Genomic DNA, 26,279 nt, shown 5'->3' on the forward strand with positions numbered 1-26,279 from the left:
TTTTGCGCTTTCCCACTATAGAGGCGAACAAAGAGTTTTTGAAGAAAAGCAAGACCAGCATATTCATTGGCAATGATCTCACTCTATCACAGCTTGCTCACACGCAGGAAGTTATGCCAGAGATTAGGGCGGCAAGGGAAAAAGGAAAGATAGCCTTCTATAGAGAAGGGAAGGTGGTCATTATGGAGCGACGCTCCACATGAAGGTTGGAGACCTATGGGACCAAACTTAAAATAGCAGTGTGGAACTGCAATGGGTCTCTCAAGCTTGATGTGGGTGCCTTTGAGGACAGCTTTGATATGACGTTCTATTTAGAGACTCACCAAGCCCCGGGTCAGATGATACCACATGTGACTAGATACAGATGGCAGACAGTTCATCGAGTAGATCTGAGATCTGAGCATGGGAGTAGAGGATCGGGGTTTTTTTTTTTTTTTTGGGGGGGGGGGGGAGGGGGGGGGGGGTTAAGCAGTTTCTTTCAGGGAAGATTTGCAGTAGCTTGTACATATTGTTCGGAGAGACGATCGTGCCAGGTACATGTGGGTGAGATTGAAGGCTGACACAAGCATATTTATTTGTATTGTCATATGCTACTTTGCTCCAAGTACATCAACCTATGTGTCACCTAGAGAAGAGTCTCCTTCCTCTGTGCTTGACGATCACATATGGGAGTTCTCTAGGGCTGGGAACATCATTCTCCTCGGGGACTTCAATGCCTGAATGAGCAACCATCAGATAGTCTTTTATGATACCTCGAAGGAGATGTTGAGCGAGCTAGACACCGTAGACATGGGGCTAGTCACAAGATACAGAATGTACAGAGTATGGGAGATACTTGCTAGATATGGGCACCACACATGGGTTAGCCATACTTAATGGATTACAGAGATTCCCAATAGCCGCCGGGTTTACTTGCTTCCCACATCGTCACGGGGCTAGCACAGTGGATTATATTATGGCCACGCCAAGATTTCTTTCACATATTAAGGACTTCACAGTTGGACCCCGGCCCATTGGGGTAGCAATGGACCATGCCCTTTTGACATTGGACATCTCCTTCCAGTTCACCCCACTGCTGAAGGACACAAGGAGGAGGTCCTACAAGATATACTTTCACTTCGGAGACGGACTCTGTTTACATGGATGGGATTTATAGACACCTATGCACAAAGGATCCAGGGCAGGGCAACCTTTGGAGGAGCTCACCCATATTCTGGCAGAGAGACTACGAGATGCGGCTAGGGAGGCTTATCCACATACACAGCCCAAGCAGAGACGTCATTATGGGACTATGCCTCAGAACAATTGGTATGATGAGGAGTGCAGAGATTCGAGAGCCTAACTATAGAGACGTCATTATGGGACTATGCCTCAGAACAATTGGTATGATGAGGAGTGCAGAGATTCGAGAGCCTAACTATAGAGAGAGGTTTCTCTAGGATTCATCACTCATAAACAGTCCCGCATTGCCTTCCGGCGTTTAGTACGTCGGAAGAAGAGGGCCTTTTTGGCTAGCCTTGAGCAGGAGTTTTATCAGCTATCTTTGAGTCAGGATTTGGCTAAGGCTTGGCGGCTTTTTCATGAATCCTCTCCCGCTCTAGTTATTACTTCTCCAGAGGTGTGGAGCCGATATGCAGCATCCCTATATACAATGTTGGGGCAGCCACCTCCACCAGGTCCACCAGAGCCATGCCCACATGCATATGTCTTCTTTACAGCGGAGATGGTAAGGAAAGCCATTGACAGGATGAAGCATGGGAGAGCTCATGATCATGAGGGATAGTGGCCGAGCATTTTATTCATGCCATAAATATGCTTGCAAAGCTTCTAGCTATGATGTTCAACAATGCTATGTGCGAGTGTCTGCCTAAAACTTGGAGTTTGTCTACTATCGTGCCTATCCTAAAGGCACGAGACCCTATGGAGCCTGGGAACTCCCGTACTATTATGATCGGTCACAAATTAGCACAGTTATACGCATCCATTCTCAAGCAGAAGCTGAGCAAATGGGTAGAGAGATAGGGTATCCGAGCAACAGGACAGGCAGGTTTCAGGAGGGGTTTCTCTACTCTTGATCACATCCCGACTCTACGAGCCATTATTGAGGACAGCACGTCACGTGGGAAATGGATATATTGTAGCTTTGTGGACTTCCGCAAAGCTTTTAATACAGTGCCCAAAGCTAGACTGATGTCACGACTGCAGGTCATGGGGGTACCCACACAGCTCATTTGGAGGACTATGGTTTTATACACATCACTTGCGGAGCAGGTACGTACTCTCGAGGGGTTTTCTACCCTGGTTCACTCCACAATTGGAGTGAAGAAGGGATGCCCGTTATCTCCTACTTTGTTTGGTATATATATAGATGAGGCCTCTAATTACATTATGAGACTAGGGGACAAAGGAGCACAGCTAGCAGGGACATGGATCCCAATTTTGTTATATGCTAATGATATTGTGTTGATTTCGGACTCCCCATAGGAAATGCAGAGCCATTTGGATGCCTTATATGTGTTTGCGGAGGATAGTGGGCTGTCTGTCAACCTTGGTAAAACCAAGGTTATGGTGTTTTCACCACACCGCAGTGGGTCAGGAGGTCAGCTCCCACATTTACCTATGGGCAGGTGATTGTGGAGCATATACTTATCTGGGGGTAGTTTTCAATGGGCCAGTTTTTCCGCTGAGAAAAGCAGCAAAGACTAGATTGACAAGAGCCTATGCAGCCTTGGGCAGACTTGAGAGGATGTGTTCGCAGGTTCAGTATCAGGAACCTCAAACCAAACCTTGGCTTTTTGATACTTTGCTGACCTCAGCTATGATGTATGGGGTGCAGATTTGGGGCCCCTCAATTGATTGTCACGGTAGAGTGAGCAACACTAACGGATGGAAAGGGATGGAGAGGCCCTTGGTATCTATGATTTCCATGATGATTAGAGCCAAGGCCTCAGTACCCCATGAGACTATTAGAGCACAGCTAGTTGCCACTCCGTTGGTGATTATCAGTCTCTTTCATACATAGCTTGTGGAACCTTCCCATAAACAGATATGCCCAACTTGCTCTTGAGTCTTCCCGACATTTGACCTTACAAGGAGACATGGCCTACTGGTATGGACAGATGAGTTCTTGGTTCCAGATGCAAGGTTTTAGCATGGACAAACTGCCTCCCTTCCAGTACTCTTTGGAGGCCCCCTCTTTCGTTGTGATACGGACAGAGATTACTAAACTTATCCGCCAGGACTTAATTCAGATGGACACCATGAGGACTTGGATAGAGCCTACTCGGGAGTTGGGCACGAAGATTGCTTTTTTCAGTCAACATTTTCTTCAACTCACGGCAGATGGCTTTATAGTCAGGCCCAGGCTCTAGCTGTATGGATACACATTTATCATATGGGGTGCGGTGTGCTATTGGCCAAACACACACATCCTCACACCAGCTTGAAATTGAGACTGGCAGATATAGAAAATTCCGATTGAGGCCAAGGTATGTCATGTACGCCATATGGAGCCAGAGACAGAGCTACATTACATGTCATTGCTCCGCATATTATGGGATTCGCGGGCGATGCCATTGCTTATTCAGGGAGGGTTTTGGACCACTTTCCAGAATTAAGGGATACCAGGATCAGAGATGCTTGGGTTTGTTCTTGCTTGAGTTGAGGAGACATAGAGAGTGCTGGTTGAGGCGACCAGAGAGACAGACTCAACGGCAGGTTACGGACTATTTCAGGCCAGCCAATACCACTAGACAGACATGTTCTGCAGCGCAGTTTGGATCCCACCTCCACTAGAGCACACTGATTTACCGTGCGATGGACCTAGGGTGATCCAGGCGTCCACGATTACAAAGGAGGGCATCCCAGCATAGACGGAGATTACAGAGGAGGATTCAGATTATTTTGCCCAGTCAGGTTTTTGACATGGAGGACATCAAGGAGATTCGACACCGATCAATGCTGGATTTACTCTGAGCTCGAGGATTATCCCCTTCTTAGTAGCTTAAGTTACTTGCACCCCTCATTATTTTGTACCTTTGTAATGACTAGAGAATCTCTGGTCTTTCCCCCACTTTCACTTTCACTACAACATTTTGTTTAGGATGTTAGTCTTTCTTTCAAAACACAGACTTTGTATTAGATTCACCAGTTTGTAACTTGTTCGTCTCACAGGTCATTTTGGCCTTTTGTAGACGTTAATATATCATTTCATCTCTCTCTCTCTCTCTCTCTCTCTCTCTCTCTCTCTCTCTCTCTCTCTCTCTCTCTCTCTCTCTCTCTCTCTCTCTCTCTCTCAGAGGTTTGTTACAGATTCTGTTCATGTGTTGCTATTGATTTCACACTTGGGCGTCCAAGCATGTTACACCTATGATGAGAAGCATATAAGCAGAAGAAAACAGATATAAAAGGTGAACATAGTGCTCTAAAACCCCCCTCAACAACAGATGTTGAAAAGCTGCTAAGAACGAATGCAATATGTGTTACAGGCTTGGACACTCCAAGCGAGAAATCAATAGCAACACACGAACAGAAACTTCAAAGTCACCGAACTTTGAGAGAGAGAGAGAGTCGACACGGCACAGCGGAGTTCCATGCCCAGAAGCACTAGTGAAACCGGCCCGTAAGTCAGTAGACCTTAGCTTTCACCCGATCTTTACACTGTTAATTTTATGACACACAGGAACCTTCACGAATAAGCCTGTGACTCAAATTAACACTTTAAAAAAACCACGACCTTGCAGGTAGAGTGCTACCAAGCAGACAGCGACACCCCAGTAGGCCCCAGAGACAGACGCCCCTTTCGGTATTTCTTTATTCTTATTGCAAGTAGACGATCCGAACACTTTCACCTAACTCTCACCAAGCTGTCCAGACACTGTCAATGGCTGTAATTGCAGATTCGCTAGCATTACATCGCAAAACCTCTGTAGCTCAAAAGTACATGTCAAGGACACTTTTCCTTGCAATTTGGAAGCTTTCCAGTGAGCTGCAGGTCAATTTCAATGTGCTGTAATTCCTTTGTCACTATCAGGTGCCCAAAGGCCTGTTTAAGCATCCCAAAGCTTTCCCGAGGCTCCCCTAGCGATATCCTGCAATTTAGGTGCAAAATCCTAAATCTGCAGAAAAGCACAGCAGGCTGTAATTTTCTGTTTTGGATCGTTTTGGGCGAAGCAAGCACATGTGCGCGTGTCTCAGGTGCTCCCGCACGCAATGGAACGGTTCCCCTTTGAATCGGACAAGTTTTCATGTGAGAAAACTCTCCGATTTCGCAATCCTTTGCAATGGAATTGTGCGTAACTGTGAGGAATTAGCAATTAGCTAATCCGGTACCTATTCAAAAGGCTCTTGCCTTGGCAAACACACACAAAACCCCCAGAACTGTACATGGTCATATGAGAAGCCCAACTAGTGCGGCATTATCATATGTGCAAAGGGGGGGGAGAGATGCGCGAGAGCAAATCGTCACGCTACATGAGACAAGGGAGAAGGCAAGCTTTCCATTAAAGCTATGATCACAAGCACCCACTACTCACACACACACACGGTAGGCTCACACTGAGAAAATCAGCCCCTCTCTCAAGTTGGGCGCCCCCTCCAGCTGATGTGTCTGGCAGAGAAAAGCATCAAACTCAAAACAAGTGGTCCCAAAAGCACTAGCGCCAAAAGCTGCCAGTGCATTTTGCGGAAATCCATACAACTGCCACGTCAACATGTCAACGCAAAAGATACAGACAAGGGTGGCCGTGAACTTCCGCCACACTCAAACACTAGAGGAGTAACAGGCTGTCGGTCCTGTGAAGAATAACCCTCTTCCCTGGTGTCGTATGTCTTGTTAGCCATAGTGTAATTCCAAGTTCCTGTGCTCTGTCTTCGCTGCAAACCAACCAAGGCTCACTCTGTAAGGAAAAAGTGATTCTATCCCAGCGACGGAACCATGAAACCGGCCCGTAGGGTGGTAGACTTTAGCTTTCACCCGATCTTTACAATGTTAATTTTATGACACACAGGAACTTCACGAATAAGTTGTGACTGGAATTAACACTTCAAACAAACCACGGCCTGGCAGCTAGAGTGCTACCAAGCAGACAACGACACCCTGTAGGCCCCAAAGACTAGCGCCCCTTTCGATATTTCTTTATTCTTATTGCAAATAGACGATCTGAACACTTTCACCTAACTCTCACCAAGCTGTCCAAACCTGTCCATGGCTGCAATTGCAGATTTTTGACCCAATTTTGCCAATATAACGATGCAGAAACCTCTGTAGGTCAAGAGTACACGTCAAAGACACTTTCCCTTGCGATTTGGAAGCTTTTCAGTGAGCTACAGGTCAATTTCAACGTGCTGTAATTCCCTAAGCCCTATTTAAGCATCTCAAGGCTTTCCCAAGGCTCCCCTGGCGATGTCCAACAGTTTAGATGTGAAACCCAAAACCTGCAGAAAAACACAGCAGGCTGTAATTTTCTGTTTTGGATCGTTTTGGGCGGAGCGAGCCAAGTGCGCGTGTCTCAGGTGCTCCCGCATGCAATGGGACAGTTCCCCTTTGAATCGGACGAGTTTTCACACGAGGAAACTCTTTGATTTCGCAATCCTTTGCGATGGAACTGTGCATACCTGTGGGGGATTAGCAATTAACTAATCCGGTACCTGTTCAAAAGGCTCTTGCCTTGGCAAACACCCACAAAACCCCCACAATTGTACATGGTCATCTGAGAAGCCCAACTAGTGGGGCATTCCCATATTTGCAAAGGGGGGAGAGAGATGCACAAGAGCAAATCGTCACGCTACATAAGACGAGGGAGAAGGCAGGCTTTCCATTAAAGCTATGATCAATCGCACCCACTACTTAAACGCACATTGTAGGCTAATCAGCCCCTCTTCTCAATTTGGGCGCCCCCTCCAGCTGATGTGTCTGGCAAATAGCTCACATACCACCATGTGTCCAGTTTGCCTCTTTTGAGTTAATTCCTAGTACCCACCAACTTAGAAAGTGTAGCGAGGGGCCTAAATGACTTCGAATTGAGCCTAGACACCCTTTTACTACCCGGATTTCAATGCCGACTGGCCCGACCATCTCGTGGCGACCTGCCCTTCCTGACTACGGGTAAAACTCTCAGCCGTTGGCCATTTTACACTGGCCACACAATGTACGGACATTTGTGACTTCAAAAAGAGGGTCCCAAAAATTAACGAAAAATCAAGGGAAAGAAACCAACAACTAAGGTTAGTGATTGCCATAGCCCCATGACAATTGTCCCCAAAGACTGGCACCCCTTTCGGTATTTTTTTTTTATTGCTCACAGCAAAGTACAACTCCCGAGGGCCCTATACTCTCAGACTCTACGTCCATATGCTTTGCAGAGTGACGCCCCAGGGGCTCTTATAAACTTACAAGGGATGCCCAAAAGCACAGCCCCAAAAGCATCAGGTTCAAAAGCACTAAACCCCAAAATACTACCAAAAGCTCACGCAAAACTGCCACGTCATCAATCGAGTGCAAATCGCGAAAATCCGTACAACCTTCCACGTGGCACCAGCACTGTAAATCACGGGATTCTGTATAGTCCTGCCACGTGTCATTTCAGCACATTCTCCTCAGAGTTCAAGCTTTTGGTCTTTAGGGTTTTAGGCCCACGGCTAGTGCTCGTAAGTTCTTCTAGTTGGTTGGTTCAGTTCCTCTCGTCCACTCGGCCATTTCCCTTCCAGTTGGTCATGCCACATCATCACTTTGTGACATTCTATGTACTCATGCACCAGACTCCACCAATCCAGCACTTCTACAAAGACATCAGTCACTGATCAATCACATTTTTGCATAGTTACCCGGAACGGGAAATCGGAACTGGGAACGGGGAACGGCAACATGCATGAAATGCCATTCCCTGTTTCGAATACTCACGTTTGAAACACGGAACGGGGATTCGGAACGGGAAATTGGGATGGGAACGGGGAACGGGGACCTGAAAATGGCCATTCCCTGTTACTATGCATTTTTGTCGAGGATCGCAGATACAAATTCTGATCATTGTAACCGTTTAGCAATCACATCCAGAACGCACTGATCTTTTCACGGATTTCTTGATCTACTAAATCTTGTTACTATTAGATATGTTCATTTCACATTTCAACCAAGCAAACCATGCCGGTGACCATCCCCACAAGACAGTACACCCAAATAGCATGCAATTCACAAAAAATTCGCATTGAACACCATGTTTTCAATCATTCAGTCTTGCCATCTCATTTCGTCCAAAACTCTTGATGCACCTAGATCACTGTGCAGCCTGATGAATGCACCTAGATCACTGTGCAGCCATGTCATCATTCCAAAACTCTTGATGCACTCACACCAGTATCGAGTCATCCCATCCAAAGACATCTTGATGCACTAGAATCTCATTATTTTTATATTCACTTATGCATCACATCCACATCTCACTGATCTCTAACAGATGTCTATATGCACTAAGTTCAAATCACTTTCATTCTTCCTTCACTTAGCCATCACATCCAGACCTCACTGATCTTTAACAAATGTCTAGATGCACTAAGTTCAAATCATTCATCAGACAAAATGTTGCAGACACTTCGTCTTTCTCTACATGTCTCTAACAATGCACACGATGTGGTATTTGCTTTAGATTGCGTAAATGAAGTGTATACACAATGCAATACCTCAATGCAAACTCTACTGACTCAAGGGATGATTGTCGCCACCGTAACTCCTCTGAAAGAGGCACCTCCGGGGCTGATTTGGGGCGCCTTGTATCCTCCTCGATGTGGGAATGACATGAAAGAGCACATGTTTTCAATTCAATCAAGGAAATGTCCAATTCAGTGCACACAGTTCATAAAGTCATTCTGTAAAATATTGTCAGCCCATTAGTACCCTAAAATCTCAAAGAGAAATTAGTGACTTTATTCAATCTAGGCAATCTGTGACAAAAGGAGTGGAGTGGCTCCCCTCTTGTGCAATCCATACTGCACAAGATTCAACCTGCTGATTCATCCGTAACTTTTGGCATAGACACTGCTAGTAGCCCAAAACCTTCAAGTTATAGCTCTCTCTGAAGAGAATTTGTGAGGTTCTCTTCTTCAATCCACTTTGCATCGAGGGCCAAAAAGAACCCTTAACCAAATTATCTGGTGGACCTAGCTTACCTTTCCGTTCTTTTCTAGTGCCGTGGGACCTATTGGTAGCCCTATTGGCCTCCCTGTCCTTGGCACCCCAATCTCGATCTGTGGAATTCTCTGATGTACCAGCTGATTCCCTTTCCTTTCTTTCCTTGTGCCCTAGGACCTGTGGGTAGCCTCGCTAACATCCCCTGTCCATTGGGTCGGTCTCAATCGGAACCCTGAGACACACTATCATCCGATCCTTGTTCTTTTCCAGAATCCTCTCATGAACTTGCATCTGGTTCCCTTAGTTCGTCGGAACTCTCGGATGCGCTACATTTGATTCTCTTACTACTCCAGAATCCTGTGATGATCCGTCATCGAGTTCCCCTGATTCATTCTCTACACTGGAAGACTCTTGCCTTGTTTAGGTGGATACTATCCTATTGTCCACCCGGCCAAATTCTCTTCTAGTTGGGCACGCCATGTCATCACTTTGTGACAACTAGTGGCTAGCCCAAAGAGTGCAAAAATCTGAGACGAACTTATCAGTGGTCCTTTGTCGTCACCAATGCTGTAAGGTGCAGCGGAAGTGAATGTTGAACTTTGCTCAAGGTGAGTGCTCCGAACTGTGCTCAAGGTTCCTTTTTCTTATGGAAGGGAGAGCCTTCCGTTCTTTAATGAGAGAGTGCAATGGACACAAACAAAGTGAATGGACACTGTGAGTGAAGGTGCATGAGACTGAGAGATAGAGAGAGGAGAGAATACGACACCAGGGAGTTGTAAACCCCTCCTCCAAGGGCCCCACTCTCGATGGCGAGAGTGGTCTACTATTGATTGCACAATCTGGTACAAGATGCTGATGCAAATCTAATAGGCTATGTCGAGGCCGACGGTGGTGACGACGAGGACAAGACTATGGCTGAAAACTGAATGCTTTGAGGACGACGGCGACTTCTATCTGCTGCTATGGCTTATGCGGCCGATCGGAAATGCCCATCTGGCTATCTCCAAGCGTTAGTATTGCTGACACTATAACCGCCGCTTTCGCAGCCCTTGAAAAACGCTGATGCTGTCCCTAAAAATGCTGGCTTGTTGGCTTTAAAAACAGTCCTTATGGTGCTGAGATGCTGCCTAAAAACGCTGAGGCTGCTGTCCTTCTAACGCTGGATCTGGCTGTCCATAAACGCTGTCTTTATGGTGCTGAAAGGCTGCTGCAAAACGCTGTCTTGCTGGTTGTGCTACTGCTGCAGAATCGCTGCCTGTTGGTGCACAAAAACGCTACTTGCAGAGGCTGGCTGATCCTTAAATGCTGGTGGAAATGCTATGCTGCTGGCTGAAATCACCAAGTCTCCAAGGCTGAAAAACGCTAGACTGTTGGGGTTGAAAACGCCAGGTTCTTATGTAACAGACTTGGACACTCCAAGTCAAGAATCAACCACCACAGCACCAAATAACCACTTCAAAACAATTCACAGATCACAATAGATTTGCACTGGCCGGCGGGGTTCCGTGCCTAGAGATATTGGCCCCAAAGATTGGCGCCCCTTTCGGTATTTCTTTTTATATTAATCAATCATCAAAGTACAAGAGAGCGGTTAGGGTTTCACTCTCAGACTCTGCGTCCAGATGCTCTGAGAAGTGAGGCCCTCACCACTAATTTAAAGGTTACAAGGGATGCCCAAAAGCAGAGCCCCAAAAGCTTCAAATCAAAAGCAATTGCTCTCTCTCTCTCGCAGAGAGTCAAAACATGAAAGCAAAAGCATTCTCTCTTTCTTTCTCATTTAAGTAGAGAAAAAGCGAAATTTGCGTCGCTCATCATTTTCCAAAAAATATATTTTTTTTTATTTATTTTTTTAAATTTCAGCCTCCGCGATTTCCGAAAATTAGGGTTTTTGGCAGAAATTAGGGTTTGCAGGAATTTTAGGGTTTCTGGCAGAGATTAGGGTTTCTGTTGTCCGCCACGTCATCACTTTGTGACATACCCCCCTCTTGAAAGCATTGTAATCGACCGCGATTACGCCTGCAAAACCGACAAAAGCCATAAACCGTCTTAGCAGACACTGACTGTTAGTACCTACGTACTAGGAACACACATCTAGCACATGTACAAAAGCAACAGTCACATCACACGACATCACAGGACATCACCAGACATCACAGGACATCACATGACATTCAACATTCATTCGGATCTTAGACCATGATTTATCTACAATGTAGCTAGCAATCACATCTAGGTCCAATCGGGACCTCATCGATGTCCGATTGACTAACCCCTATTGCAACCATGTCTATTCGAAATCAATCAAACCAAAATGCTTCAGTCATTTCGGCATCAGTTCCTGCACTCACAAGAAGTCAAGAACAAATCAGTATCATTATCAGGAATTCCATTTCATAAAGTCATCCAACAGAATACTGTCAGCTCTCAGTATCCCTGAAGCTCAAAGAGACATCAGTGACTTTAGTATCAAAATCGAGGCATCTGTTGACAAAGGAGTGGAGTAACTCCCCTCTTGTGCATCCCACTGCACCAGATCTTCGGCCAACCTGAATTCTAGTTCCATTTGGAGTAGACTATGCTAAACCAAAAGCATCGAGGTCAAGTTTCACAATCTGAGGAGTATCTGCTAGGTCCTCCTCCTCCATCCACTTCGCATCAAGTGCAGGATAATTCTTGAACTTAACCAAGAACCGCCTTCGGACTTTACCCTTATTCTTCGTATCCTTATGTGCCAAAATCTGTTCAGGAACAAGGATCTCCTCGTTTTCTTCCACTTCGGGTTGCTCATCAGGCTCCCCATCATCAGGCACATCACCTTTAAAAGGTTTCAAGAGATTCACATGAAATGCATTGTGAATCCTCCAAGTATCTGGCAGTTCCAGTCGAAAGGAGACTTCATTTATCTTTTCAGTAATCTGGAAAGGGCCGTAGTATCGCATACTAAGCTTTGGAAAAAGCCTCTCCTTTCCCTTGTTCTTTCGTAGGCGTGCCTTCTCAAAACGTAAGAGCACCCAATCATCCTCCTTCAATTTCATGTCGCGACGATGGCGATCCGCTGCCTTTTTCTGTCATTCTTGAGACTTCTGCAAAGTCTCGCGAACCTTGGCAAAAGCCGTATCCAGATCTCGCGTATATTCGTCCGCTTCAAAGATCTTATCTTTCGTGCTCAGGAAAGATGGAACCTTCGCAGCACTTTCAACAATCTCACATGGCGTCTTCCCCGTCGAAGAGTATATCGTGTTACTGTAGGCAAATTCCACCAAAGATAGGTTCTTTTCCCATTGAGTCTTCTGATCCAAGATACAAGACTTCAATAAATCTAAAATCACTGAATTGGCAATCTCAAATTGCCCGTCAGTCTGCAAGTGGAACGATGACGAGAACTGCAACTGCGTGCCAATGTTCTCCCAAATTGCCTTCCAAAACCAACTCATAAATCTGGGGTCTCTGTCGGAGAGAATCGTCTCAGACGTGCCATGTAATCGGAAAATCATCGTGATCATTCTGTATTCTCGGGAGATTAAAAAAAAATGAAATCCATTTCAATATTTTCCCAGGGGCGGGTGGGTATGGGTAAAGGCTGTAACAATCCCTGTGCCTTATGCCTGTCAAACTTGACCTTCTGGCATACCAAGCAACTGCGCACAAACTCTTCCACATCCTTCTTCAGTCTCCGCCAAAAGAAATCTCTCTCTACCCCTTTCATGGTGGTAGCAATGCCGCGGTGACCCGTAAAAGGTGGACAGTGGCAATCAGTCATAACCTTTTCCCTCAACGGCTGTGTAACGCACAACATAGTCTTTTTCATCAAGTAGCCTTCCCGAACGGAGTATCCAGCTACTGTCTCCCCATCCCGTATCCGTGTGAAAATATCTGCAAAATCTGTATCTGTGGCACACTAATCGACCATATCCTCGAAGCTCCTATGATGTATCGCGGAAATAGCCAGAACCAACGGTTTTCGAGACAAAGCATCTACCACCACATTCTTCTGTCCCTGCACATGGACAATCTGGAAGTGGAACTGTGACAAGATGTTCACCCACCGCATCTGCTTTTCCGAAAGCTGCTTCTGTGACAAGGAGTAGCGCAAACTCTGATGGTCTGTAAAGACAGTAAAATCCGCTCCGAGTAGGTAATGCCGCCACTGAGTAAGAGCGTGGATAACCGCCAAAAGCTCTTTCCCATAGATCTGTGCTGTCATCTCCGGCCTAGAGAACAAACGGCTCTCGTAAGCTATGACATGGCCTTCGTGCATCAAGACCGTACCCAAACTACGACCACAAGCATCACAAAATACTTCAAATGACTTCTGCAAGTCCAACAAAGTCAAATCTGGTCCTGTAGTGAATTTCTCTTTCAATGTCTGAAAGGCAGTCACCTCTGTGGGTCCCCACGAAAAAGGTACTCCTTTGTGTGTCAAGATATGCAAAGGGGAAGCAACCTCTACAAACTTTCGTATGAACCGCCTGTAGTACGAACACAGTCCCAAGAAGCTTCTAACTTCATGGACATTCCTCAAATCGGGCCAATCACGGATAGTCTCTATCTTGGCCGGGTTCATTTGCACTCCTGTTGTTGACACAATGTGTCCCAAAAAATGTATCTCTGGTAGGAAAAATTCACTTTTCTTAGCATTAATCACTAATGTGTGATCTCGTAATGCCTGAAAGACTTGAAGCAGATAATCTCTGTGTTCTGCCTCATTCTAGGAGAAAACAATGATGTCGTCAAAGAAAGTGCCAACAAATAGCCTGTACTCTCAAAAAAATCCTATCCATCATCCGGTTAAATGTCGAAGGAGCATTGGTTAAGCCAAAAGGCATCACCAAAAACTCAAATAACCCAAAAGTCGTCCGAAAAGCTGTCTTGTAGACATCTCCTGGCACTATCCTGATCTGATGATATCCACTCTTCAAGTCAATCCTGCTAAAGCACGAGGATCCCTGTAACCTGTCGAGTATATCATCGATCCTAGGAATCGGAAATCTGTTCTTGATGGTGATTTCGTTGAGAGTGCTATAATCGATGCACATTCTCCAAGATCCGTCTTTCTTCAAAACCAACAACACTGGAGAGCAATACGGTGAAGTACTAGGCTGGACAAGACCCTTTTCCAAGAGGTCTTTCACTAAGTTCATAATCTTTTCATTCTGTACTCGGCTCACACGATAAGGTGGCCGATTCGGTGGCGTGCTTCCAGATATCAGATCAATGGTATGATCTTCAGGCCCTCTCAAAAGCAATCGGCATTAGCGTGGAGAAAAAAAATCTTGGCGTTCTTTTCTTCAGGTCAAAACATATTCAACTTTTATCCATCGTTCAGTTCTCCCAAAAGAATGAGTAAGAAAACTAAAGTTCATCAAGTACAATCTCTAAGCCCTTCATTTATCAAAGTCGCTTTCTCGGCCCGGTAGTCAACCACGGCGTAGTTCTTGTGGTACCAAGGGATCCTGAGTAGAACGTCACTCGCGTGTCCTGAACACCCCTGTCATTGCAAACGAAGTTTGCCAATGCTCGGTGTAATGGCAACATCCCATCCGGGTGCCAGTCAAACTACCTCCGCCTGTGGCGTCAGTCTGTCGGGCGTAGTTCCAAATCGAGCCGCCAATACCAAGTGAAAAGAAGTTGGCCTTGGCTCCTTCAAAAGAGCTTCCTGATCCTTCACTTTGCCCCGAAAGCGGCAAAGTTTGTACTTTCATTCATTAGATTCGGTGCAGGTCCCACGCCATGTGGTACCAATTCTACTTTTCTATCTGCCTTTTCTGCCACATTCCTCAGCTGCTCTCGAACTCTCAGATCTGTCGTCGTCTTTATCATTCTGTTCTTTCTGTGCCTTATCAGGGCACTTTGCGGAAATATGTCCATGTTCCCCGCATCCAAAGCACTTCCCCTCTCTAATGAAGCGAGCTCTCTCCTCAGGAGTAAGCTTGGGTCGTGCATCCTTTTTTTTCTCTGGGTTGCTCTTTTTCATTCTACTTTCATTCCCAGAAGTCTGTTCGGCTCGTTGTGTCATGGCCTCATCTGTGGGGTAGGTCAGACTGCCAGAGTGAATGGCAAAGCCCCGCTTCGCATGACTCATCAACTCCTGAACAGAAGCTTACTTCTGTTCCAAGCAGTGATTTCGGATTTCTGTAGGTAGACCCAAGGTAAACCGCTCAATCTGTTCTCTGAACGAGATCTTCTTGAATGAAGAGGTGGGTAGAAAAGAGCTCCAGAATCTTTCACAATAAGAATTCACTGTATCGCTCTTGGTCATCCGGAGATGGTTCCAAGCAACTCGTATATCTCGCTCAAACTCTTGAGTCAACCAAGAAGAAATAAAAAGCCTCTTGAATTTCAGCCATGTAACTGGCATAGTCTTGCTTAATAGAAGCGTGGACCACCAAGTACGAGCATTCCCCTTAAAGTAAGAGGCAGCTCTCCGAATCTTGGAGTGCTCTGAATAGTGTCCTCCCGCGAAAGCGATGTCAAATTGCTGTATAAAAGACAAAGCCTTCGAAGCATCTGAGTATCCTGAAAAGTATCAAACTTGATCGAGTGGCCACCTTCCTTAAACTCTCGGACTTTCTTGCTTTTATCTTCGAGAAAGTCATACAGGTTGGCTTTGTAAAAATTCTTCTTGTTCGCATAAAACTTTCCGTCATCGGAATCTGAGCTGTCTGTAGACGAGTCCTCAGTAGAACTGTCAGTCTCTGGGCGAGATGTAGCCTTCTTTGCCTTTTTCTTGCCCTTTCCAAAGCGTTGCTTCTTGCTTCGCTTTTTACCTTTTCTGTCTTCTTCGCTCGAATCCGAGGAGCTAGAAGAACTGTCAGAAGAAGAAGAAGAAGAAGAAGAAGAAGAACTGGGTAGGTCTTCAAACTTGACGCGCTTCTTCAATTTCTTTGCCTTGTCAAATGTCGACCGACGACCCAAATATCCCGGGAAGTCAGTGCCTTTCTTATGCTTTTTGCCGTGCTTTTTTGGCTTTCTTTTGCGTGTCAAAAAGCTGAGCAATCCGTGCATCAACCACGTTCTCCAGTTCCTTCTCCGTATATTTCTTGGAGGCAGAAGGTTTCTTGAGAGCGGGTTTCGGGAGTGGTGTTGTGGTTCTCTGCCACTCCATCTGTACCTCTTCCAAAGAGGTTTGGTTCATATATTTTGCCATCTTCGGATCCTTGGCAAAATTGAGCATCATCTTTGTTGCATCGCCAATCAATTGACGACGCTCCATCTCTCTTTGCTCCGCCTGAGTAGGCCGAGGCAGGCCATACTCTCTGTCTGAATCTTCGTTGTAATCCCAGCCCGCATCTCCAGATGCAGAGGGAGTCGACTAATCATTACCTGAAGCCATAGGTGCCGCGGAAAAAAAATTCGGGGATCGGATTTCCCGTAGAAGAGAAATCGGCCGGGCTCTGATACCACTGTAACAAACTTGGACACTCCAAGTCAAGAATCAACCACCACAGCACCAAATAACCACTTCAAAACAATTCACAGATCACAATAGATTTGCACTGGCCCGGCGGAGTTCCGTGCCTAGAGATATTGGCCCCAAAGACTGGCGCCCCTTTCAGTATTTCTTTTTATATTAATCAATCGTCAAAGTACAAGAGAGCAGTTAGAGTTTCACTCTCAGACTCTGCGTCCAGATGCTCTGAGAAGTGAGGCCCTCACCACTAATTTAAAGGTTACAAGGTATGCCCAAAAGCAGAGCCCCAAAAGCTTCAAATCAAAAGCAATTGCTCTCTCTCTCTCGCAGAGAGTCAAAACATGAAAGCAAAAGCATTCTCTCTTTCTTTCTCATTTAAGTAGAGAAAAAGCGAAATTTGCGTCGCTCATCATTTTCCAATTTTTTTAAAAAAAAATTAAAATTAAAATTTCAGCCTCCGCGATTTCCGGAAATTAGGGTTTTTGGCAAAAATTAGGGTTTGCAGGAATTTTAGGGTTTTTGGCAGAAATTAGGGTTTTTGCTGTCCGCCACGTCATCACTTTGTGACATCTCATGTTGGTCTTGCTTGAGAATTGGCCTGCTGAGCAATGGTTCTGCTGCCTCCTCTGCCAGAAAGTGCTAACTCTGATTTGCTTTTATATTATCTTAGCAAAATTGCCCTACCTAGTTCCCAACAAAAGTCACTTAATAAATAATTGAAAAATGTCAAAAATAGGGAAAATAGGTTTTATGCACTAGAAAATTCCCCTGATGGATGCTGATGGGGATGCTGATGATCGTGCTGTGTGCAACCAAAGGATATGCATCTAATCTAAGCGTCTAGACATGCACGGTCTACGAACAGACTCACAAAAGTGCCAGATCACTTCCTAAGCTAGATTGACTTGACTGAACTGAACCCTGGTCATGCTGTAGCTTGTCCACGTGCACATAGGGTTAGATGTGTCACGTGACAAATGCTAAGCTGCTCCTCATATGATTTTGCGGCAAGCCATTACATGCAGTGTATTGGAAACAAGGAACCCCAAGGTGCTAAGGAGAGGCAAAAGGATTCTATCACCACCACTCTCCAATGTCCCATTGTAGCCGGAGCCCCGAAGGCCCACAACCTCCAATCTCCTCTGACTGAATCCTCAAAATCAAGATCCAAGGACCATTGCCACGCTGATTTTGCTACAACTCTAAGTCTCTGGATAGTGCACTCTGGAGCTATGTCAAAATTCAGGCGGATTCACAATAAACGCAAGCAAGTCGACCCTCCTACACATCAAAGAAAAAGCACTCTCCCTCTATTGAACATGCTCTGTCTGCAATCAACATCTCAATCTGCATGAGCGCTCCCATACAAACTGAAGCCTGAAGCTCAAAAGGTGTATGTCAATCTGCCAACTACGTCCTGCCTCATGACAAGAACAATCAATCTATCCTCCTATACATACACCAACTCCCCACAATTCTATGCAAGTTCAACCATCACGGGACCCCAAGCTCCATATGGCCTACATTCTAAACATATTGACCATGTTGGCTGTGTTGCAAGGGGTTGCAAATCAGTGGCTAGCCAAGTCTCTCCTCCATGCAAGAAGCCAAGTCGCAGCCTCTCCCATGCTCTCAACAATCACATGGCAAATATGGCCTCCCACTACCAACTCAAGCCGGCCCTCTATGGAAATCCATGGAGTCTCAGGGCGCCACAACCTCTTGCTAGGGGAACTCAAGCCTGAATCTTGGCCAGAAGAAGCTCCTTTCTAGTCTCAACACCCGGAAGGAGAAAATGGACAATGCGTTTCCCTAGTAGGGCCCGACTTTGAAAAGCAAGATCTACGAGCCAAAGATCAGGTAAAGTGATGACCAGCCAGACCACCTTTGCGCATCCAGGCTGTCCATTTGTGACAGGCTTTACAGATAAGGTTTCTGCGTCCAGACCGGAATGCAACTAATCACTGCATATTTTCGGCAAATCAGAGACAAAGACTCTCCATAGAAAGCTGGTCCATGCAAATCTCGAGTCATAGCAAGTATCTTCCTAGCCTCCCTAGAGAGTGCTCATTTTCTCTCCAAACCTGAATCCAACTGTTTACTCTCTCTAGTCCAGATTCCTCACCCTTCTCCAGAATTATTGCAAGAATTCACAGCCCTCTTTAGGTTCACATTTTTGCATCTGCAAGCAGCAGCGATCAGCATCAGTTTTCCCTCCTAAGCCTTGAGTGATCCTTTGACCACATTTTTGTCGCGGAAAAAGCCTACAAATCTGGCCTTGGCCCTAGAGTTTTTGCAGCAGTCCATCAGCCCTCAGATCAACAACATTCAGCCCTCGTTTTGGTGCCAGATTGTCCCCAGAATTGCCCAAGAAAGTTGCAAAGTCATACCAGTCCAAGACTCTCAGTTATCAGCCAAGATGCAACAAACTCATCAGATGGTTGAAACTTGGTTGAAAAACAATGTAGGCAGTCAACGCTCACATAGGTCAAGGGTTCACTTCAAGCAAGATGGGATAGTCATATACTGGTACATCGCCTAAGAATAGTGCATAATTTTAACTATTTATGTTTGAGCACAGTCACAAGAGTTTTAACTCGTGCTTTTCGTTGAAGCAGTTGTTATTGCGATTCGTATTATTACTTGTTTTCCAGCATGAGCCATGTGCCAATCTGGGTAAGCCTCCGTCTATGGGCTACTTCAAGAGCAAGCCAAGAGCCTGTAATTTCAGCATCTTTGGATGTGACGCCTATGCACATGTCCTTAGAAGCTGGGCAAGGCATTGTTGGAGAAAAAATGAAAGAAGGATCTTTTTACATCTATTAGAGGCCGAACGTGGCCTATGAGAGAAATCAAATATACATGTGTGTGTCCACCATCTATCGGGAAAGGACAAATGTACAAAGTAACAAAATGAGCAACAAGATACATGTTATTTGATACACACACATGTTACATGATTGTTAACGCGAACTTAGTTTTAACTGAGGCTATGTTGAAAAGTGGTTTTGGCACATGACCACTTGCACAACGCCAATTAGCAAAGGATATCTCACCCTTGGAGGAGCCTAGTAAGCCACCAAACATTTCAGAAATTATCATGATGATCGCCAAGACTCAAAGCAGGAGGATCACTAATACCAAGCTCCTCCATATGGGTCTAGCAGACACGGGAGGAGGATCACGAGTATCAAGCTGCTCCATATGGGTTCAGCAGACAGAGGCAGTGGAGGAATCATGCATTTAAAGTATTCCTCCCGAATGGGAGGTGCAAGCTAGTCCTAGATGGTATCAAAGACTTCAATATTTAGAACTTCCAGGCAAGTGTTTATATACTGACTATGGGTTAATGTCACATCCCATGGCCCTCAGTTAAATGACTTAAGTGGGAGACTCATACAACCTCATTGGAAAATAGCTATGGAGCAAGAGCTTGAAACCATTGAAGGGAAGGTAACTTGAGAAAAGCCGTAGAAGTATGCCTGCTATGCTTGCTATTAGCTCCTAATTAATGTTCCCCCCTATGACTTCTTATTACAGGACCACAAGCTTATATGCTTTTATGTACTTCCTTCAAAAACCAAATATACAAGAAAATATAGCAAAGCCCAAAAGCGCATAAACGGAATGTGTTTCAGGGTGCATTACTAGGCAAAATGTCAAATAGGTCATGCAATGATGTGTAAATTCTGACTTCCTTGAAAGTTACTTGTTCCAAAGAGATGTTAATCAAACGTCTGTCAAAAGAGCTGCTTGCACTATCACTCACAAAAAGCTTGACAACCAAGCCTGAGATATAAATTGACTCCAAAGTGTAAAGCTTTCCCCATTAAAAAAAAAACTAACAGAAAAGAGGCTTCTTAAGATCTTAGACTTAGCCATCTTTGCTAGACGCTAAATATAACTTACTGCTGAGTTGTGGCATATGAGCCTTTCCAGAATGGGCATAAGCTGAAGAAAGCCACGGGCTGCTGATGTAGACAAATCGCATCCTCGAAGCTCTAGAGACTTCAAACGTCCAAATGGGGAAAGAGTGACAGGAGAGGGATCTCGGGCAGGAGATGGAAGAAGAGAGACTACTTTCACAGATGTAAGCAAGCTTAGAACTCGGCTAAGTTGCTCAAGGGCACGGTGATCACCGAGATCTGAAATGTATGCTCGCAAGTAGTCCACAGGTGCTCCAGCTCGAAGCCTCTCAAGCTCATGGAGTGCATCAAGCCTGGTTTGCACATAATGTAGCCCCACTGGATTCAGCTTCAGGACAAGGCTTCCATCTAGCAATCCACCTGCTTGTTCTTCTACAAAGCGGGCAAGAAGGTCCAAGTAGCGATCCCCAGTGACGATCGCCATGCAACAACAATGAGTAGATCATGCTTCTAGGGCTGTGATGATGGTGTAAGCATCCAACACCGGTTCCGTTTCTTGTCGGGTGCATTGAAAGAGGCTCCTGTACATAGAATCGGCACTACATGCTGCTGCATAGCTATGTTTTGGCCCTTGTACATACAAGTGGCCCTACATGGTGCTGCATGGCTAGATTTGACTGGAAACGAGTTACATCACACTCTTGGGAACTCCAACTTTTGCTGATTGCTTGAATTGAACAGATAATCTCTTGAACCTGAATTCGAGCAGATCCACCGCTGCCAAGCAATTAGTCCAAATAAGGTACAATCTGCAAGAGCAATGTCGTCAATACAGGCTGGTGTCGCCGATGCTGCATGCAAGCGAATTAAGCGTATGGGCACTCCCCACAACGTAGAACAGCAAGAAAATGCACTGACTAAGCATACGAAGCTAAACTGTCGCGGAGATGAATGATCGCATGCGACAAGGGAGGAAGAGACAGGGAAGATGCCACATGTACACCTAACAGAAAAAACACACAAAATATGCCTACATCAAATTCTCGTGAAATCTTTTGCCCTTGTGATTGCAGCATAAATACTGTGCTCTTTAGTTTGTCCACTTTCCTCAAAACTCACACAGCTCCCACGCAGTGCAGCCGGTAATTTGCTCTAGCAAAGAGATAGAAGGCACCAAGAGAACAAACATGGTCTCACAAATGGCCTAAATAAGATTAAGCCCACAAAACTCACACATACGACATTGCTCCCACGCAGTGCAGCCGGTAATTTGCTCTAGCAAAGCAGGTAGAAGGCACCAAGAGAACATGGTCTCACAAATGGCCTAAATAAGATTAAGCCCCATGTTAATGCCCCCCTCGAATACTAATAAGATGATGAGAAATAGTGTGTGGCCTCTTAGGTAATGCCTCTCTTAACAAAAGTAGAAAAACATGGATTTGCCATGTGACCCTATTGAAGAAGCTTATGCCAATGGTCCTTGCTCCCAAGAGTTCCAGCCTCCAGGAGTCCTCTAAGGCTTTATAGCCCACTAGAAGATGAAGAAGAAGCTCAAAAGCACACAACACAATAAGTAGTATACGTGAGTGTGCTAACACAAAAACAAATCTTGCCTTGGAATTATGAACAAAAATAGTAGCTAGGGAGAAAAAACCTCCTAGTGAGGGAAAACGTGTGCTCACAAACATCACTATCATATAGTATGGAAACAAATCCCCCCCGAGAGTGATGTGGTAAACATGAGCTAGCACTCATGTACAAAGAAGTGACAAACCCTGTGTGATCAATCCGCAAAGGGGAGTAGGCCAAAAGCTTTGCAAAAAGCTTTGAACTTCTTATGAGGCAAAGCCTTTGTGAAAAGATCAACAGGGTCTTGCATAGGCACATAAGTCAACATGGCCTCTCTTGCAACAAAGAATCTCTCCGTGACATAAGGATAATGCACCTCGATGTTCTTTTTGTGTAAGCATTGAACACTACCAAAGCACTCTTACTATTTGTAAAGATGGTGGTGGTAGAACACCCAAGTCAGTCAAAAGGCATTTTAGCCAAATGCACTCAACAATAGCTGTGAACGCTACATTGTTCACAATTAGAAGTGGCCACTGTAAGTTGATTTTTGCTCAACCAAGATATGCATGAGTTGCGTTGACCATGGGAGAACCAATGTGAGTCTGAAAAAGCATGTCAATCTAGTGGCAATGATTTGCCCTTGGGATACAACAACCAAGATGTATAGTGCCACTTAAGCAGTGAAAGATCATCTTAACTACCTTCCAGTGTGTAAACACTAAGTTATACATTGATCTGCTCACCCTACGAGACTACATATTGAACATCTGGCCTCATATATACACAAATGTATTAGGCAATCAAGATCGTAGAAAATGATAAAATGGTCTCCAACATGAAGATCAAGCTTCAAAGTTTTTTTTGTAAGAGTATCAATAGTCTTACAGCTTCAAGGTAAAACCTATGAGCACTATCTCAATGTACTTTGTATGACGAAAGGCAATACCTCCATCAACCTGCTTAAATTGTATGCCCAAATAATGAGGCAAAATCCCCAAGTCTCATATTTCAAAAAGAGGCATTCAACTCACCCTTAAAAGCAGTAATATGTTTCTCATTTGGTGTAGTGCACAACATGTCATTAACATAGAGTGCAAAATTATCAGAAGTACATCATCCTCATGCTTGACACACAAAGTGCTCTTGATTGGACTATTTTGACACCCATGCGCAATGAAATAAGCATGTATATTTTCATACCAAGCCAATCAATCTTCTGAATTTAGTGCTTCATCCAATGACAAAAGTTATTTCTCGTCACACATCCAAAAGATAATAATCTAATACATAAGTGACATGCTAAAAACCTAAATGACTACAACTCAAGCTATGTGCACCCAATTTATTGGCATGCAGCTTATGCACCAATTATTTTGGCATACCTCTAGCTTGCGCATTTTAAGATGTATCCTCTCATTTACAATTTATACATCTACATTGAAAATTGGTCGAACTATAATGTCATTGAAAACTTGCATTGGTTGTGCATATGTCTAATTAGAACTTATATTTGTAGCCCCACCTGTAGAGAGTGGAAAAACATATCATTTACATTCTTGATCTCGAATATGTCTCCTTGGTACATGCTACCAAAGGATGAATTGCACCTTCCAAAAAAAAACATATCCACTCAACAAGATACGCTTCTTCTATGTATTTTACACTCATTATACAACCTATAACCTTTGCTTTCTAGACTATAACCAACAAAAGTACATTATATAACCTTATCATCCAATTTTCTATGTTGTTGCTCATGCAATAAATCATAAGCCAAGCAACCAAACACATCTAAGTGACCAATAGGCGGCTTCTTACCGTGCCAAGCCTCGAGAAGGAGTGATGGACTACAATGCTTTAGTGGGCCACCAATTTAGTAACTTGTAGCACATCGAAACCTCAAGCCAAAACACACGTGGTAAAGCTTGGATTTTGACCATACATCATGCCACCATAAGTGACATGCTTTCCGGCTTAACAACACTATTTTTTGATGAGTTTACAATGTTGTACATTGGTGTTTTATTCAAAGACTTTCCATAAGTGCATTGAACACTTTAGACATATACTCTTACCTCAATTAGAATAGGGGTGCCCATAATAAGATACCATAAGACATATTTAAGAATTTGGGGAATTATCCAAGCCTCATTTTTTACAGTGCTACTCAAAGTCTTAGTATTTTTGTGTGGTTTGAGCTATCATCTATTTGCGGGCACACTCTATGACCCATTAAAATATATCCCTTGACACCTATCTATAAGGGCGCATGGAAAAACCATGGAAAAATCAAGTAGGTTCCAGGCATATTCCACATTACACTATAGAGAGCTTCGTAAAAAATTGAGGTATTATTTCTAGCCAAGTCATGAAAAACTCTCCATGCCACATCCAAGTTCTTGTGATATATGATTCAATATCCACTTAGAAGGTCTGTCTTTTGGCATGTTGTTTGCCTTGTTATGACATTAATTTTGTATGGTGTAGTTAAAAGCATAACTCAATAATACGGCGAGACCTCTGCAATCTATTAGTGCTCCAAATCCACACCTCAAACCATTGCATGAAAAGATCAAGAAAACTGAATGTGTCTTAGTGAATAAAATGCCAAAAATGTCTACACTTCTCAACAAGATGCCTATGTTTTCCCCAATCTGGACATACATCACCATGTTGCATCTCAATCATGTCTTAAGTGAAACACCATTGAGTTCAAGGATTAATACTCTTCTTTGTTTCCTTGTAGTATCTGAGGGTGGTGGGATCCTTTTCCTTCTAAGCCTAAGAGTCCCCAATGACATGTGCCACCTCAACAATAAGTGATTTCTACATTTGAAATCAAAATTATGTGCTTATGAAGTTCTTGTTCAAAACAAAATGCATGGTCAATGGAAGAGTCAATATTTTCAAGTAACACATTGTGTGCCAACAACACCTATTTCATCCACGATATATATAAGCGTAAACCTTGAGACGATAGATTCTTCAATACAAAAGAATATATTGTTCTTCAATACATAAGGAAATCTCCTACAACGAGCTCCATCCACAAACATAAAAGAGAGACTTTTTTTGCAAGATTGAATATATCCAATTGATTAGATATGTTGGTGTACAAAGTTGGTTCATGTTCCATGAATTGAACCCATCTACGCACATTGGTTTGGCCAAAGGCATTCTAGCTCCTTCTCCTTAACACATTTCCACCACTCTTGATGTATGTGAACATCCCATGTCATTGAGTCAAAGCACACGCCAATATCTCATTGATTGTTTTTTTTCTAGATGCAACAACAAATATGCTTGATTAGCTTAAAATTTGATTAAAGTTTACATAATGTTGGATAAAACTAGACAGAATCCTACCCATAAGCTTAAGTAAGTTTTTTATAGCTTTGATATGTATGCTTCTATTGCAACTCTACTATTAGTAGCATAAGCAATAGCAAGATGACCAGTCAAATTGTTTGTTTTGTGAGACAGTTTTAACAAGTTCGTTTGGCCAAACTTGGATGCCAAAATAGCTAGATCCTTGCTTAAGTCGTTTACTACTTTCTTGCCCCTACCTGCTTGGACATAATCTAACTTGTTAGTGTACAATGGTAGCTATGCAGATGCACAATATGATATCTTCACTTAAACTGAATTGTTGTTAAGCTCTTCCCTTAGAATTTGGGCATTGAACAGACACCATTCTTCCATTATGTCCTGAAACTTTGTAAATAGGCCATGAACCTCCGTGATTGGAGATTTTCCTAGTCGATTCAGTGAAATAACAAATCTAATGTCATCTGTGTTTTTAGATTTAAGAGATATGGTAGAAGGTCATTGCAAAATAGGTAGTCATGCCCCCTTGAAAACTTTTAGGATATAAGCACTTATCTTTTGGGTTAATACATACCTTGAAAGGGTTATCATCATTGAGCAATGCATTCTTCGTATTAAGTAAATTTTTGAAATGGTATTGAACTCTCAACAAAGGCTTAAACATAGCCTCAACATTAGGCTTATCAGGTCTATACGCTTTTTGAAGATTATGAATATAGCAATCTTCTTGTGCCCATACCATAGAAAAAAAAAATTGTGCATGCTTTTCAAGAGTGTTCACATAAGTACAAACATTCTTTTGTAGCATGGTGGACCAAATATCAACACGAAAGTACTGACATATCTTTTCCAAAAATTCAAAACTACCCAAATGAACAACAATTGCAGTGCGACCAAGGTCAATTTTGACATAATCTGTACATGGATGCTTCTTGTCTTCTTTGTTGAGTAAAACTCAATTCTTTATGCTAATTGCATG

General features: G+C 43.9%; 1 protein-coding gene across 1 annotated transcript in view; it reads right to left on the reverse strand.

The window, feature by feature from the left end:
- LOC147429327 (uncharacterized) overlaps nt 1–21,454 on the reverse strand; it is a 78,788-nt gene extending 57,334 nt beyond the window's left edge. The window contains exon 1 of the mRNA XM_086495468.1: nt 20,445–21,454. Coding sequence (XP_086351594.1) covers nt 20,445–20,885 — 441 coding nt within the window. The 5' untranslated portion in view covers nt 20,886–21,454. The remainder of the gene's footprint in view (nt 1–20,444) is intronic.
- Nucleotides 21,455–26,279: the final 4,825 nt, after the last annotated feature.

The sequence above is a fragment of the Adiantum capillus-veneris genome, chromosome 22 (genome assembly GCF_014529385.1).
Source record: "Adiantum capillus-veneris isolate H3 chromosome 22, ASM1452938v2, whole genome shotgun sequence".
Taxonomy (NCBI): Eukaryota; Viridiplantae; Streptophyta; class Polypodiopsida; order Polypodiales; family Pteridaceae; genus Adiantum; species Adiantum capillus-veneris.